The 16,700-nt window shown below is 38.2% G+C and overlaps 1 protein-coding gene across 1 annotated transcript in view; it reads right to left on the minus strand.

Moving 5' to 3' along the window:
* LOC110567430 (uncharacterized) overlaps positions 1–16,700 on the minus strand; it is a 380,448-nt gene that overhangs the window by 319,088 nt on the left and 44,660 nt on the right. Inside the window, exons 4-5 of the mRNA XM_064360748.1 lie at positions 10,276–10,361; positions 9,779–9,944 (exon numbers count right to left, since the gene is read on the minus strand). Of these exons, the coding sequence (XP_064216818.1) occupies positions 9,779–9,944; positions 10,276–10,341 (232 nt within the window). The 5' untranslated portion in view covers positions 10,342–10,361. The remainder of the gene's footprint in view (positions 1–9,778; positions 9,945–10,275; positions 10,362–16,700) is intronic.

The raw sequence follows: 16,700 nt of genomic DNA on the forward strand, positions 1-16,700 counted from the left end.
CCAAAAGCCAGAATTAATGTCAAAAATGGCCTTAATTCTTCACCCTTTCCTTTATTCATGCCTCCACAATGTGACTTTTAAGTATCTTTCATCAAGCAGTAAAATCTATTTCCCCACCTGAATCTAGTTTGCCCCTATGATTCAATGTGGCCCTTGGAATGGACCAAAGTGGCTGTGTGCCACTTCTAAGCCTGGACATCCCAAAGCCTTTCACATTTCTACTTTCTCTCTCCTGAAACTCTGTCCTGCATCATGAAAATAATTCCAGACTAATCTGCTGGATAATAAGCCACCCTCATCAACTAAAAGCAGCCAACCTCCAGACATCCTATTTCACTCAGCCATTCCACTGAATGATACACGTGTGCACAAGGCCAGCCAAGATCAAAACTGCCAAGCAGACCCATAGGCTTGTGACCAATAATAAAATTCCAGGGCTTTTTGTACTATTTTTGGAGTGATTTATTATGCAGCAATATCTAAAGAATGCAGAAGTTGATGCCTGAAAGGGGATGCTACCTTAAGAACACATAAGACACCATTGGTTTGGGGACTGCATAAGAAGCAATGGCTGGAAAATAGAGAGCAAACTGTTAGCAAAAGTCAGAAAAATGGTGAGAAAATAATATTAGAGGGTGAAAATACAGTGGCCTGTATTATGGAGTAGTGAAACAGGTGACAGAACAGTTGCCTGCCTTCCTTGAAAGACAAAAAGTGTATCTAGTGAACTTTCAAATTTGACTAAAGAAGTCTCCAGAAAAATAATGTTAAAAGTGTTCTAGCTATGTGTGATATTATATGGAGGTGAACAAAGATAATATAAAGAAATAATTGACAAATTCGAAAGCAGAATTTGAAGAGAATATAATGAGCCATAACTTGGTAAGTTGGAAAACAGAACTTCTCATTACCAGTGTCTGCAGTCTGAGGACAAAGATTAAACCAAGAGTTAAAACCTCAAAAAGAATTAAGGTGGTACCTGATCCGTTTTCTAATTTAGGCAAAAGGATATTAGGAATCTTGAGACTGTGATTCCACAGAAGTCATCCCAAAGTAGCAGTAACTCAAAAGAGGCAGGCATGCTTATTTTTTGTCAGAAGGAATGGATTTTGATTCAATTCATAGGAAGATTGTTTTAGGAAGTACACGTGTGAAAATACCATCAGCTTAGACTAAAAGAAACTGAAATTGTTCAAACTGCAAAAGGGTTTTGGCCTTCAACTTTCTATGGGAAAGAATCAGTTTCAAAAATCATATTGGCTGGCAAAAATGAGCTGTTTCTTCAGAAGCAGCCAAGGAGGTGATGGACAAGGAAGGATGACAGGGTAAAGAGTAAGAAAAACCACTTGACTGCAACCAACCACTTCTAAGAAGCAGTAGAGATAAGTGGGCTGAGAAGATGATCCCAGGGAAAAGAACCCAGGTCCAATTAGGGACCATTCTCAGCTCCTGATACAGGAGGACCTGCGAAGTTCCCAGCTGGATTTCATAGCTGCTACAAACCGGTGACTCTCATGCTTCCTCTTTTTGATGGAAGTGTTTGCAGTTACCTTGACCCCGTTTCACAACTGTATGTTGGCTGTGGGGGAGAGAGCTAACTTGCTTTTTAATTCATACATCTCTGAATCAAAAGGAGCTACATCTAAGGAACCATATCTGAACATGATTAAGATCATTCAACTCTGGAATTCAAGTTTGATGTCATGATTGATGGAAGCTTCTGGGGATCCTGGAATTAGGGAGCTAAATGTGGGCTTTAATAGAATGTTCCCAATTCTTTCCCTGGCACCATCATCTTCATCCATTCACTTCTCAATGTGGCGGCTTTAAGCCTCTCCCAACAAGAGGCAGACTTTATTTTCTCTATTGACTTGATTTGGCAAACTGGCAGAAGTGATGACATGCCAATCTTGAACCTAGGCCTCAAGAGTTTATATATGTGTGTGTGTGTGTGTGTGTGTGTGTGTATACACACTAGTCTTACAGTAGCTACATACATATAGATGTATATACCTACCATAAGAACTATATATGTATATAGCTACTATAAGGAAAAGCTTAGGTTAGCTCATTGGAAAGACAGATGCCTGAGTTATCGCCATCACTACAGATATTAGCCAGTTAGCTAATGTCAGATGTCCCAGCTGACAAAAAAAATGCATGAGTGAGCCTAGCTAAGATCAGCCAGATCTGGAGCACATCAGAAAGTCATCCATCTGACTTATAATCTCATGACCAATTACAAAACACCTATTTTTTAAATCATTAAGTTTTAGATGGCTTTTACAGAGCAATAGTTAACTGATACAGGATAATGTTCTATCAAGAGGATCATAGGAGTAGTATCAAGATTTTTCTATCAATTCTGTGACCTACATTATATCTTCGGAAAAACAAACTTTCTATCTACTAACCATAGTCAGTTTCGTTGTTTGCATCTAAACTCCTAAACTACTAATTTATAAACTAATCTCCTCATCTTTGGAATATGCAGCATAATTTCATACTTCCTGCAGAAGCAACATATTTTAATTTACCCCTACTTCATGAGTATCATCTAATAAAGATGATCCCAAAGAGAATATAGAGCAACACTAATTGTAGGTGACTCATAATTCCTTTTCTCCCTCTAAAACTAGGGATCATGATAATTAGATTTTTATAGAATAAATCTCAGTAGGAATCTTATAATTGATTCTACAGAACAAAATGAGAAATTTATTTTTTAAAAACACTGAAATATTAATCTTGTTTCCTTCCAAAGCAATTTTTATTCAGGGATGATAATCATGCACTTTCTTTGGACACACAGAAATTATACAACACTGAATATTTATCAAGTCAAGATCATCTGAAGTCGATTTATATTGACTTATTTCCTCTCAAAGTGGACCATACTTCACAGTCTACCAGCAAAAACTAAGGGCACCCTAACAATCTCAGAACTCTATTTTATCTGAATTTACTTGCAATCATGCAGGAACTTGAATTTTTCCTCAAAGTTTTCACAAATATATCTAGAAACTTGTTAGGTGCCATTTCTAGCAAGTTTCTAATATTAGTACATCTGAACTAGTGTTCTTGGTTACCATGTCGCTGGCAACCCACATTTCTTTCTTTTCTTGCACTATATCACTGTCATGATAATACTTGGGTCATCAATGCCATTGGTGATACACAAATAGGAGTGACCACGCTGACAGTGCTTCTGGGGAGGCTGAAGATATCTCCACTGGGGTTGCTGTTTCGGGCTGGCCAGGCATCCTGTGTTCTGATGTGCCATTTCCCCAAATCATACTCTCATTTCCCCAGCGGCAGCCACTGCTAGAACCAATGATGTTGAAGGTGTCTTATATTTTTTAAAGACTAGTGGAGATTTTGGCAAGAGAGTGTTTTTAATGTTTGCTTTTAGCTTTTAGTAGTATTTCCTCACACTTATTTAATGGTTTAATCTAGCACTCAGTCTGGGAGCTGGCTGAGCAGCTGGAAACCACATCTAACATTTTGCCTTTGACTTTGACCAAGACAATATGTCTCAAATTTCACTTCTGCTATAAGGCAATATGTCTCAAATTTCACTTCTGCTTTCCTGGAAGCACTTCTGTGCCTTATACAATATATATAATCCTCAGACAAGACCCTTACTTAGTTATCCAGACATACACAGAGAAGTATTCAGGTGAGAACTGCCCACTTTTAGATAACAGAATAAGTAAGAAAAAAAGAAAAAACTCTCACCTTATTTAGATACTTTTTATTTAGTTGAAGTAGATTTTCATAGGTATAAATACAAACAAATGTCCTATAAAATCTACTACTCATAATAAAGCCCATCTATCATGAGTTTATTATGCGCCAATTACTTCAGAGCACTTCACATACACAACCCCATTTTTCACCTTTTCAGATGAAGAGATTGAGGTTTAAAGGAATATTTAGTAACTTAACTAAAGTCAACAGTTAATCCAGGCCTGTTTGATGCCAAAACTCTTATTCTTAATCCTTGTGACTTCATGAAGTAATTAAGAATGAGATTATGAACATAAAGAATCTCCTGTATAAAGAATGAGATTATGAACATAGAAACCACTGGTTTTGTTAATTCAACAAGCATTTATTAAATTCCTGTTTCTACCTCAAGCTATGCTAGACACGTGGAAAACAATAATGAACAAAAGCATGTACCCTCTTGGAGCTTGCATTTTAACTTTCCTTCCCATCCTTCTTGACATGTAATCTAAGACCAACAAATGTAACTTTAGTAAAACAGAAGAACATGAACTTGAAGTAAAACTATCCTCCAAGAGCAATGAGGCATATGACCTTCAGAGAAGCATATACTTCTTGAGCTTTCCTGGAAGATACAGAACAACCCAGCATCAGCACCCTTAGGCTCTCTCTAGAGGAGTTTCATTTTATGGCATGTGCCTCATAGAAAGGCATTGATGTTACAAGTTGACATAATTCTGAAGAAACACAATCCTTTTCATAGTAAAAATACAGAACTTGGATTGATTAATAAACAGGGCCATCTATAGAATGAGGAGTTCAGATTGCAACTCCAAAATGAGTCCATTTTTATAACATCTTCTCTGCCAGCTAGCTAATTTAGAACACACTATCTGCAAAAACAAAAATACTAGCCTTAAAATAAAACAGGCCTCAAGGAATATCTGCTTTAGAGTTGATTAAATTCCCAAATAACAAAATTTCTTAGGCTTCCACTTGAAAGGACTAACAAAAAAAGTCAATTTTGTTTCTCCCCTGCAGAAATACTAGATATTGCCTTAGATATCACTAACAGAAATATTAGATAGTGCCTATTAGATATCACTAACAACACATATAGTATATTAAAGAGTATGTGACAAATAGGGCTTGGAGGAAAAGAGGGGGATATGTTTACATGCTCTACAAAATAAAGTGAAAAATTTTAACCACATTGTTTCAGTGAGATTTTCAAAACGAATACCCAAAGGGAGATTTTCCTCGACTTTTCTTTAACTTCAATGAACTATTTATCTTATTAGGAATAGGAGGGTATTCTCCACTGGCCCCAAACACATGGAACCTGTATTTCATATTCTTCCAGTGAGAAAAAATTGCCTTGCTATAATATTATATCTAACATTTAGATGAAGGAAACAGTAAAATATTAAATTTGCTTATATAGAGGAGCAAAGTCCATCACACAACCATGTGATAAGGTCGGCTGGGTGACCTACTGTGAGTTAAACAATAGAGCAAGCAAGGATGCAGAAAAGACTCCATCGATCGCTCTACATTTTTATAGTTTAATCATGAGTCCCTTTTTCTGAAAAAATTACTTTCAGTCATGTAAGGAAAAGATGGAGTAATTGGCTGTGTTCTTTCCAGACCAGCATATGAGAAGATGCTTATCCTTTGTGGTATGATTTCAAAGGCTGATCAAATCTTATCATGAAATCCACCCTTTTCCTCCTCTGTGCCTGAAATTCTACTATTAGCGATTCAGTCCTTTGGATCTTACAGGATGTTGATTTTGAATGTACTATGGTATCTTGTGGCCAAGCTTATTATGGTTGTAACAGCCTTTGGTATTTCTGAATTTCCATTCTCTATGAAACTTCACATGCATGTTTAGATTAGCATGCTTGAAATTATTGATTAAGGTAAAGTACAAATATCCTTTTGAAAATTAGATATGAAAGTAGAGGAAATTTACTAAATTCTGGATGTAAAATAAGCTCAGTTGTAAGGTCATGACACCCATTATTCCCCTTTCAAAGATGTGAACTTATTCTATTTTTAATTACAAAATCTTCAAGAAATAATTAAACATCAAATTCTGATATCTAAACCAATTATTAACAACCATCACAGTCAGGGAATCTCTCAGCATTTTTTTTGATGTAGTACAAAAAAAAGTTTTGAACTACATCAATAGCTCCTTCAGTACAATGTAGAAATTGTTTCTGAGCATTCACTAAGGACCACATACTGTGCTAGGTATGTTAGAGAATACAAGATCAAACTTGGCTCCTGCCCTCAAGAGGGCCCCATAAAAATTCAGGTAGTTCTAAGGCAGCACAGACTAAGACAAATGCAGCAGGAGAAATACAAACAAAATGTTAGTGGAGACACGGTTTACTTTAAAATTGGGAGAGCGACCTATGGAAAGCAGTTTGGAGATTTCTCAAAGAACTTAAAATAGAACTACCTTTCAACTCAGCAATCCCATTATTGGGCATATACCTAAAGGAAAATAAAACGTTCTACCAAAAAGACACATGCACTTGTATATTTATCACAGCACTGCTCATAATAGCAAAGACATGGAATCAACCCAGGTGCCCATCAATAATGGACTGGAACAAAAATGTGGTACATACACACCAGGGACTACTACACAGCCATAAAAAGAACACAATTATGTCCTTTGCAGCAACATGGATGCAGCTGAAGGCCATCGTTCTAAGTGAATTCATGCAGAAACAGAAAACCAAATACCACATGTTCTCATTTGTAAGTGAGAGCTAAATGTTGAGTACCTGTGGACACAAAAATGGAAATGATAGACACTGGAGACTCCAAAAAGAGGACGGAGAAAGGCAGCAAGGGTTGAAAAACTACCTATCAGGTACTATATTCACTACTTGAGTGATGGGATCAGCATTATACAATATACTCCATGTAACAAACCTGCACATGAACCCCTTGAATCTAAAATTTAAAAATAAATATAAAAATAATTTTTAAAAAACTGAAGCATGAAAATACTGGTAGAGAAGGTGATCTGCTAAAAAAAAATTCTACTCTGTGTCAAAGTAAGACAGAATGAATAAGGCAATACTGCCTTGATGAAAAGTCACAGGCTATCAGGAGAGCAGGTCTTGAAAGCACTACCTTGGGCCAATGTGGCACAGTGATGGTGTAAACAAGTGATGACACCATGGAAGAAAAGAACACAGAGCATTTGTTTTCGTAGAAGGGTTGGGGAGGTGCCTGCCTTGAAATCAAAATAACAGATAACAAAAGAAGATGAAGGACATCCAAGGAGCAAAGTTTAACCAACACACAGCCAAGGAACTGCTCTGCAGGTTGGGTATGAGTTTCACAGGATTAGATGGACATGGGAACTTCAGAAACAAGGCAGTAAAAAACAGCAGTGTCTTATTTTCTGCAAAAGACTCCTTTATAAATAAGAAAACAGTTACTGGCTCGAATTTCCATTTTCTTCCTCTTGGATTATATTTTTATATTATTTTATCTCTGTTGTGGCTGAGCCCTTCCATGTCTCCAAAATTCATCTCCAGTTTGAAATTCACATTTTCCATGCTTTTATAATAAGAGTCTGACCAGTCTTGGCCTCACAAATGCTACATACCATACACTTGTTGATTCATTTTATCAAACTTACTGGTCTATTTCAAGTCTGTCTTTTACTTGAGAAAGAAGAGAAACTTCTCTATTTATAAGGGTCATATAGTTTTACCTTATACAAGTATATAATTTGTCCATATTATCTATTGTTAATATATTGATACCATTGCAACAAGTAGCCCAGACTGGGAGCATGTCCCCATAGGCCACCCCCACAGTTCAGGAGGGTTGTCAGATCAAGTTATAGGATACTTACTTAGTCACCATGAAAATCTGGCTTGAAACTTATCTCTTTCCTCCCCCAAGTTCCTCAGAAATGTGTAGTCACTGTCACTGCTTGGTTTACTTTTGTTATTTTAAGTGTTTGTGATATGAGTTTCCTTAGAAATACGTCTGCCTGGAAATCTAATTCATAAAAAAAACTGTGGTTCAAGAAGTTGCAAAAGACCTTCCCGAGATTTATTGTCATCTATTTCTGCATGGGGATTGGTTTCCCCAGGGAGGCACCAGGATTCAGTTTTTTAACTCTGACACACCAGATGGTAACACCTTTCCTTAGTGACCAAGAAAAGCAGGCAGCACCTAGCATTAAACAGTAAGTGGCTTCCACACCTAGCACCCAGAAAATTATACAGTCACCTGCTGTTTACCCTTGCCTGAACCATAAAGTCATTTTAATGTACATAGTTCTAGATTATGGCTACTTTCCAAGAACATCACTCTCTTATTTGTTTGTTTATTTACTTATTCATTCAACAAATCTTGAGATTACAAAAGAGAAACAAATAACAGATATGAAAAATTGATATGACACGTTTTAGTGGGAGAGACACAATTGATCAATACATCAATACCTGTGTAAATACATAACATCATGGCATGTAATATTATGCCATGTCAGGTAATAAAAAAATGCTATAATGAAAAAAAAGCAAAATAAACAGAGCGTAATGGGAAGTCCTAATTAAGATACAGTAGCCAGGAAGGCCTCTGTGATGTGCTATGTGGGCAGTGACCTACTTGAAGTAAACCAGGGAGATATCCAGGAAAAGAGTAACACAGACAGAGAAGTGCATGTGCAAAGGCCTTGAGGTGTAGCACATATGTGTGTTCCAAGAACAGCAGAAAGTCTATGGCTTTGGAGTGTGGTGAGCAAGGGGGGCATGGAAGGAGACAAAGTCAGGGCTTGACCAGGAGCCAGATCCTGAAGGGCCTGTCAGCTATGGAAACAAATTTGCATTTTATGCTGACCCTATAATTGGAAGGAAATAGAAGAATCACAATGACTACAAAGGTTTCAGCCTGAGTCTTGGAATAAAAAGAAGTGCCATTTAATGACATGAGAAAAACTAGGGGAAAAGCAGGTCGGCACTGAGAGGGAGAAGAGAATTAAGAATCACTGGGTATGGCCGGGCATGGTGGCTCACGCCTATAATCCCAGCACTTTGGGAGGCCGAGGCGGGTGGATCACGAGGTCAAGAGATCGAGACCATTCTGGTCAACATGGTGAAACCCCGTCTCTACTAAAAATACAAAAAATTAGCTGGTCACGGTGGTGCATGCCTGTAATCCCAGCTACTCAAGAGGCTGAGGCAGGAGAATTGCCTGAACCCAGGAGGCGGAGGTTGTGGTGAGCCGAGATCGCGCCATTGCACTCCAGCCTGGGTAACAAGAGTGAAACTCCGTCTCAAAAAAAAAAAAAAAGAATCACTGGGTACCTGGAACACATTGTAGAGTGATTATTGGCATTTACACACTTTTGTCTTAGGGATTCCACCGAAATTTTCATGTCCCATCAACTTCCAATTATTAATATTTTGGCCAAGAGAGGCATGTAATGAGAAGGGCAATTCAAAACCTATTCTGATATCTATTTTATGCAGAGCTGATTTCAGGGGTCATTTTGAGATGGGCAAAATTTATGAAGTTTCCCAGTCTCCACGTTTGCCTCTTCCCCAACCCATCCCAAATTTTTTCTCCACATTGCTCCCAGATTTCCTCTAAAGACATTCAATTCCTTTGTTATCTGTCTCTGCCTCCACTCATCACCACCCATATGATTAGGGAAAAGAGCAGGTATCAACCTCTTACACCTAGGATGAATTTAACCCCATATTTAATATCTCTCTGAAATATTTTCCCTTTAGAGTTTGTCTCTAACTATGTGATAGATATTCCTGTTTTCCACTTAATTCCCCTCTTAAGGAGGCATCAAACATGAAAAGAAGCACTGGTAAGTTTAGACATCTATAGATTTCGCCTACATTTGAGACAAGATATGAAGATAAGAATGACCCAACACAATGTATACGAGGAATGCTTCCAAGTGTCCTCTGTTGATCCAAGAAAGACCCCATCTGAAGAAAAAGTTTAAAAATAAAGCAGTCTATGAGGAAAGAAATAAGTACTTACTTACCGCTATGATGATTACAGGATGTTGAATATTGTCTAAGGTGGTGGAATAAAGGTCGGTTGTTCAAACTAATCACCAGAACAAATGGCCATAAAGCAAGTTCCTGGAACAGACAGGTAAAGTCGGGGACTACCAGGAGCCAGGAACATGATTCCAAGGAACAGCAGATCTGGAAAGAGGACATAGATATCAGAAAGAATTTCTAAGAGAAACAGCCACCAACATGGCAGGTGTGATTAGCTTTTCAGAGCTGTGTGTTCACATCTGTGGGCACAGTGGCATTCTCAAGAACCAAGGGAACACCCATTGCTAAGTCATTTTCACCCCAAGCTAAATACTTCTAGAAGTCTAAGTACTTTGAATCATTACTTCATGGCTGATTACCTTTATCAAATTCTTCATAAATATTACTTTTAAATGAAAGAAGTATAGGTAGAACACTACTGATTTTTATCTCTACATATTAGCTGATACTCCTTTCAGTATTAATATTCTATTACCTTTTGGAGGAATGTGAATGGGTCTTTCCCCATTTGCTTTATTTTCATGTATCCCTGGACTCTCATGATTGGATGTTTTTCTTTTTCTGGAGAGAATATATGCATGCACAGATTAAAATGTTTACTAACGGAAAATCAGTCTCGCTAATGGCATTTTACTTATTGGAAGAAAAATAAGAATAAACAAAAACATTCCCAATGAGGCATTTATATCTTCTAATATATAATCTTTCTAAAGTTGCTAAGATTAACTTGTCACTCTTAACCCAAAGAAAGCCTATGCAGTTATATCACTAACCCGGAGTAGAAAATATATCCACACAACTTCATTACAGCAGCCAATGTGGCTGCCAGGGTTGACCTGAAGTACAAAATCTACACTAAAAAGGTAATACACTAAAAGACCAATGACAAATAACTACTAACAATGATCTGTGCCAACCCAACCTTCAAGCCAGGGTGACTTCACCAGAGGGCAATCTCATAGCCTGAGGAGTTACTGAATTATTTGTACAGCTTTGGGACTAGAAATGTCCTGAAATCCTGACAAACTATACTAGAGAAGGGCATCGTGGGAACATGATTCCTACGTGGTGAAGAGCATTCTGCTTACTGCAGAGAAAAGCAGGGCTCCAAGGGTGGTGGTGGTGGTGTGATCTGAGGAGATAACGAACAATGCACACCACCCAAATATCCTTTCACACTCCTTTTGGGCTCAATAATTATTCCCTAATAAAATTTTAAAAATTATAGTCATATATATGCACTCTCTATATATGTATAGTCATACATAGGTACTATGTATAGTCCATGTATATATTTCATAAACATACAGTAATGTGTACTATATAACATATTCATAACCCTTACATAAGAGGATTTGTGAGTTATATTTTTCTCAGAGTGTAGAGATTATAGATATTTTATCATTTTCTCTCTCCTTTTAAATGTATGTTTCCTTTGATCAAGGACAAAATAAGATCTATGAACCCGATCATATTGTCATATTTGGCCTCGGAGATCAGAAAGCTCAGAGAGAACATTAATTCTCAATTTTATTTAGTATTCCTATCCTATGTTTTTAGTCAAATTTTCTCCCCCATCTTCAAATTTCCTCATCCTCACTATTTAGGTTTTGATTTGTTAACCTCATTTGAATGATTAAAACAATCATTAAGCACCTGGCATTTAAAAAAATTCATGTCCTTTTTTGTTCATAAGTATAATACATATAGATAATATATTTGATATACACATTTATACATATGTACATATATAACAAAAATAAGATAATAGCTAGCAATTATTTATTTATACTTTATAATGAAAGTGTTCTACTCTTTCCCAAATGGAATCTGAAAATGGGTCTTGACATGAAACAAGAGACCTGGAGGGCACGGGGAACAAAAACACCAGGGCCCAGATGGGAGATGGTGGTTGCTGAAAGCACCCTTCTTTGTTACATTTACTACCAGGCAACCTTGTCCAGAGAAAATCTCTGTTTCTGAGCAGGCTCAGGATGAAGAAGAAAGGGATAAAGGAGAGTAGCAGGTCCTTAGTAGTCAGGGGATTACCTAATGAGAGCTGAAAATTCAGTTCCTCCTGATTGTTCTGGAGCAAGCTCTGGAACCAATTCTTAGGGAGCCACCAAAGGAAAAAACAGAAGCCCATGTCAGTTCTAGAACTTCTTAGTCTCTTGGAGACACTAAATTGGAGAAGATCATGGGTCATCAGTCTTTGTGACTAAAAGAAAAGAAGCCACACTTTGATTTTTACCCCACAGGAGGGGTGAAGGTAGGCTGATAGCTGCTCATATAATGATACTTTCTATTCTTTGATATGTCACAAGAATTGTTCTGCGAATAGATGGAATATTTTTCATATTTTGTCAATAGAGGAGATCAATTCAGTTGCAACCACTCAACTCAGATCACATCCAAAGCACTTTGATAAGCCACTGCAACTAATGACTGATCTCAATCAATTTCCTGGTTGCTGTTATAGTTGCCCAAGCCCTGATAACAATTTTGAGCCTTTAAGACCAGCATACAGCAGGAGCTGAGAGAAATCTAACAATAAGGTGAGGTCACTATGGGAAGAGATCAGCAGTCTCACTGGAGCATTGCAAACTTAAATGTATCTGGGCATGCTGCAACATTGCCAACATCTCAGTCCAAGGAACAGGGGGAAGAGCACAGAGGAATGTCCAGTCAGTGGAAGAGTTGTCCAGTCAACTGGCAGGCAGAGTCAGATTGGACTTATTAGACATTCAAGTCTCTCTAATAAATGCTTGAAGCAGAGAGAAGAGCCTGACAGAAGCTTGAAAATAAGGTTCAGTACCAGGCAACCCCACGGCCCAGGATCCAGTCCCAGGAAAAAACTAGAGTAGGAACCAGAAGGCAGGAGCCCATCAAGCAGATCTATACAGCAGACTGGCCAGACTTCCTATGGGATTGCAAGGATAACAGAAGATGCAGACCTCTGCTTAGCCAGAGCTGAATTTGTTTCATGTACCAGACAATGAGCTCAAATTAACAGACTATTTACAGATCATTCTTACTGGTAGGAAAGGGACTCTCAGTGTATTGCCTGTCAAGTTCCCACTGCTTCAGGAACCAAGCAGGGTGAAACGAGCCTGTGCATGGCAGGCTGGAAAACCCAGAGCTTCAGTTTCTGCCTGCATCTGACATGGAGCCTTTCCTTGCCCCTGAAACGATGGCATCTGCAAATGGGAGAGTGAGACAGCCCTACAGAGAGCAGAGCCTAGGTCCACAGGAGCATCACAGCGGGCAAAAACATACACAAGGGAAGATGGATCAGAAGTTTTCACTCCTGAAAAAGAAAATGACCTTCACCATATGATTATATATTAAATTTCAGGCCAAATATTGATGCTACAAAGGATAATTTTATTGCAATTTTTATGAATAATTCCCAAGATGCTTTATTCTTGCTTTAGAAACTTTTTCATCTAAATATTTTATATAAGCCCTTCTTTCTTAAAATAATTCAGAATTTTTATAATACATCAGCTTGATGTGTTTTATAATACATGTTGCTTGAGTTAATGAAAATCTTGAGATGAAACTTATTACTTAAATTATTTTAAGGTACATTATACAGCTTGTAGAAATCCGCCATTTTCCCCTCGGGATAAACCACTTCCCTCTGGTTTTGCATAATAAAGACTTGAAATTCTCAAATTCAGGCATTATAAATCACTGTATCCCTTTGAAACATAACTGGTCAATTGTCTTTCCGAGCTAAAATGTACTGAGCTGCTATTTTGTAGACTACTCTAATCCAGGATACAAATTAAACCAAAATTAACTATATGTAAAATCTATTACAGAGGAGATTATAAACATACCACCTGAAAGTTTTACATGGTAACAAGAAAACACAAGAAAAAGGGAGATTTAACATGAAAACTGCTGTAGGGAATATCTGTAATTAACTAAGGACTACAGATTATTCCATATTGTAACTAAATTATGATGATCATAATTAAAAGCAGTGAGTTTTACTCTCTAAAAGAGTTACAAACTGTGAGGCTTGTTGTTGTTGTTTGCCTGTGGTGCAAATGGTCTGAAGAAGGAGCAGAATCATTGAGACCGCCTCATTTATCTCACATATCTACTCCATAGGAAAGAAATAAAGTGTCCCCTATTTTTTCATGGAATGGTGAGGAACATAGTTGAAGTACATCCATGCTCCCATGCTCATACAGCCAGGGATGGTTTCGTGCACATGCAAGCTGCACAACACACCTGGCCTCACACTCAGAAGGGCCCTGTCCTTAAAGTAATGCTCTGTCACCAACTTGAAGAGCCTTCATAATTTTCGAAGGCGGAACCTTCCATTTTCATTTTATACTCGGCTCCTCAAATTGTGTAGCCAATCCTGCATACAGAGAGGTCCATTACATATCAAGAAACATTATCTCTATTGGCACAGGACTTCACACAGTGTCTGATGCATAGAACAGCAAATGTTCATTGAATTAATTAAATAAAAGTTATTTCCTAATTTTCAAGACAGATTTTAGTCTGCTCCAAACAGTTGAATTTCTTTCAAGCTTATGGGGGAAGAAACAATCAAAGAAGGGGATTTTCTGCCCTGAAAATATTTTCCCATATCAACTTAGCCATATAAATCTCTTCCCCTTTTTTAACAATATGCCAGTTATTAAACTCTATGTGACCAGGATTACGCTGATAGTCAATGCAGGCTGAGCACACCCAGAGAGACCTGGGATATCCAGGTAGCAGGCCACCAGAACTCCTTTTATGTAAGAACCCATATCCATAAATATTCTTTAAAAAAAAAAACAAAAAGGTAACTTTGGAATTTGGCAGTTAGAACCCTGAAACCTTTGAACAAAGAGAGAACTCTCTAACTCTGGATCTAGAAAAGCAGTGAGTCATTCTGTTTCAGGAAGAGCTAGCAAGGTGAGTTGACTTGGGCAGGAGAGATTGCTCCTGGGTGGATGTCATTCATATGCATTTCTGTAGGTAGGTCTGAGGATTCTTGCACAGTTGATATCATATTATTTGTTATAGCACAACACTGGCTGTAGGGATGAGCTTGGTGGCCACATATTTACCATATTGAGGAAATGTGTTCTCTTTCCGGGTCCACAAGGGGGCATAGTTTTAAGGGCAAGAAATTCAGCACCATGCCCCCCTCCCATGCCTCTCCATCCAGGTGCTTTAACGGTTTCTGTTTTCATTTTCACAGGCGCAGGAAAAAATCAAAAGTCTATCACTCCAGCGGAAGTTTACAGGAATTCCTTTCATTGGCCAGGGGACTTGGAGAGGGAGGGAATTCCTCCCAAGTTAAAAGTCCCCTTCTTCCACACCCCTTTGGATTCCATACTTGGGTCCCCTTCCACACTCCTCATGGAAGACTTTTTCTTTCTTCTTTTTCTCTTTCTCTGCCTAAATAAATCATTTTCTGCAAAAAACTTTTTGGGGTCCAGTATTTACAAGTGCACCATGCTGTGGTCCCCTCTCCCATTCTTGGGTGAGTGAAAGAACAAGAGCCTGGAAAAACGTCCTCTCAGGGGAGCTAAGCGCTCCCCTGCACCCCAAAACCCAGACACAGTATGCCCCTGCTCCTATGGCCACAGCAGTATGTGAGCATATGTCTCCAGGGAAGCTCCTTCTCTGAGATTTTGAACTAAGACTTTTAAAGCTAGAGTCAGATAGTAGGAGCTTCCACTGAAAGGTCATGTAGAGGTGGAGCCGGGGTGACCCACCTGACCCTTGTATGCACTAATGTTTAAGTCAGAAAAAGCCAACCTGCAGGGCAAAACAAGGGATTAGAGTAGATGTGATGAGAGATGCAAAAGCCAGAAACACAGAGAGAGGCAGAGGGAGTATCTATCTCCCTTCCTAAAGCTTTCCAGTTTCCAGCTTCATTCTCACAAGGCCCAGCTTATTTCCATGTTTACATATTAAATAAATGTTCTTTCACTCAGCTAGCTTTGTTTCTTGCAGTCAAAGGTTTAGTACCCCATTCCTGAAAAGTGAATTCTGAGTTCTTTGTTAGCACCTACTGAGAAATTAAACACCAACAGCTGGGATCACCTAAGATAAGATCATCTGGGGTTGGCCATAAGAGCTGACATTAGAGTAGAAAAAAAATGTGTTTTCTCAACCTCCAAAGAAGCAGTCAATTATAACCATCCAATATAAGCTGAAAAAAATATTTGCCTCTTCCTGGTGCCTATTCCAGCTGTTTCAAAGGCATCCACCCAGTGTTTACAGACTGCTCTGTTACTTTCCTACTGCCAATTAAAGAGTAGGAAGACCAGCCCTCCCTAGGACTGTCTCACAGTCCCAGCACTGGAGGAGACACAGCCAGAGTACCAGCACAAAAGCCATGATAATGATATCAGATTACCCAGGACTGTCCAGGAACTCAAGAGAAAGAAAAGAATCTGGAGAACAGAAGCAAGATCAAGCAGGGGACTAGATTCAAAAGTCATTGCAATCAATGGTCATCTAAGTTCTTGACTATCCCAGTGACAGATAATCTGAGAAAGCAAGGAGTAGTTTTATACACTGGTGTTCATGGATTTTCATTAAATTCATTCAAGATCTTTGTGATAAGCCTTCTTCTTGTTTTTTCATACTGCTTCATTTGTCCTCTGCCAATAAATTTTCAAAAGCAAGATGATGCCAATAATTCTCTTTTCTCCTCCACATTTGCCACAACATTGGACACATGAAGGTATCTGAAAATATTTATTTAACCGAATTGATTGAATGACTTGTTTCCCAAATGGGGTTAATAAATTTCTATTTATCATATGGTAGAATCTAACCCAGTGTCTTTATGGATAAAAGAAAACAGTGTAAAGCACAAGGGAAAAATGCTTCACCTCCCCTAACCTCTAAACCTTAATTGATTTTCAAGTC

Source organism: Aotus nancymaae, unplaced genomic scaffold (assembly GCF_030222135.1).
Source record: "Aotus nancymaae isolate 86718 unplaced genomic scaffold, 86718_ANA_hifiasm-v0.15.2.pri h1tg000040l, whole genome shotgun sequence".
In the NCBI taxonomy this organism is placed as follows: Eukaryota; Metazoa; Chordata; class Mammalia; order Primates; family Aotidae; genus Aotus; species Aotus nancymaae.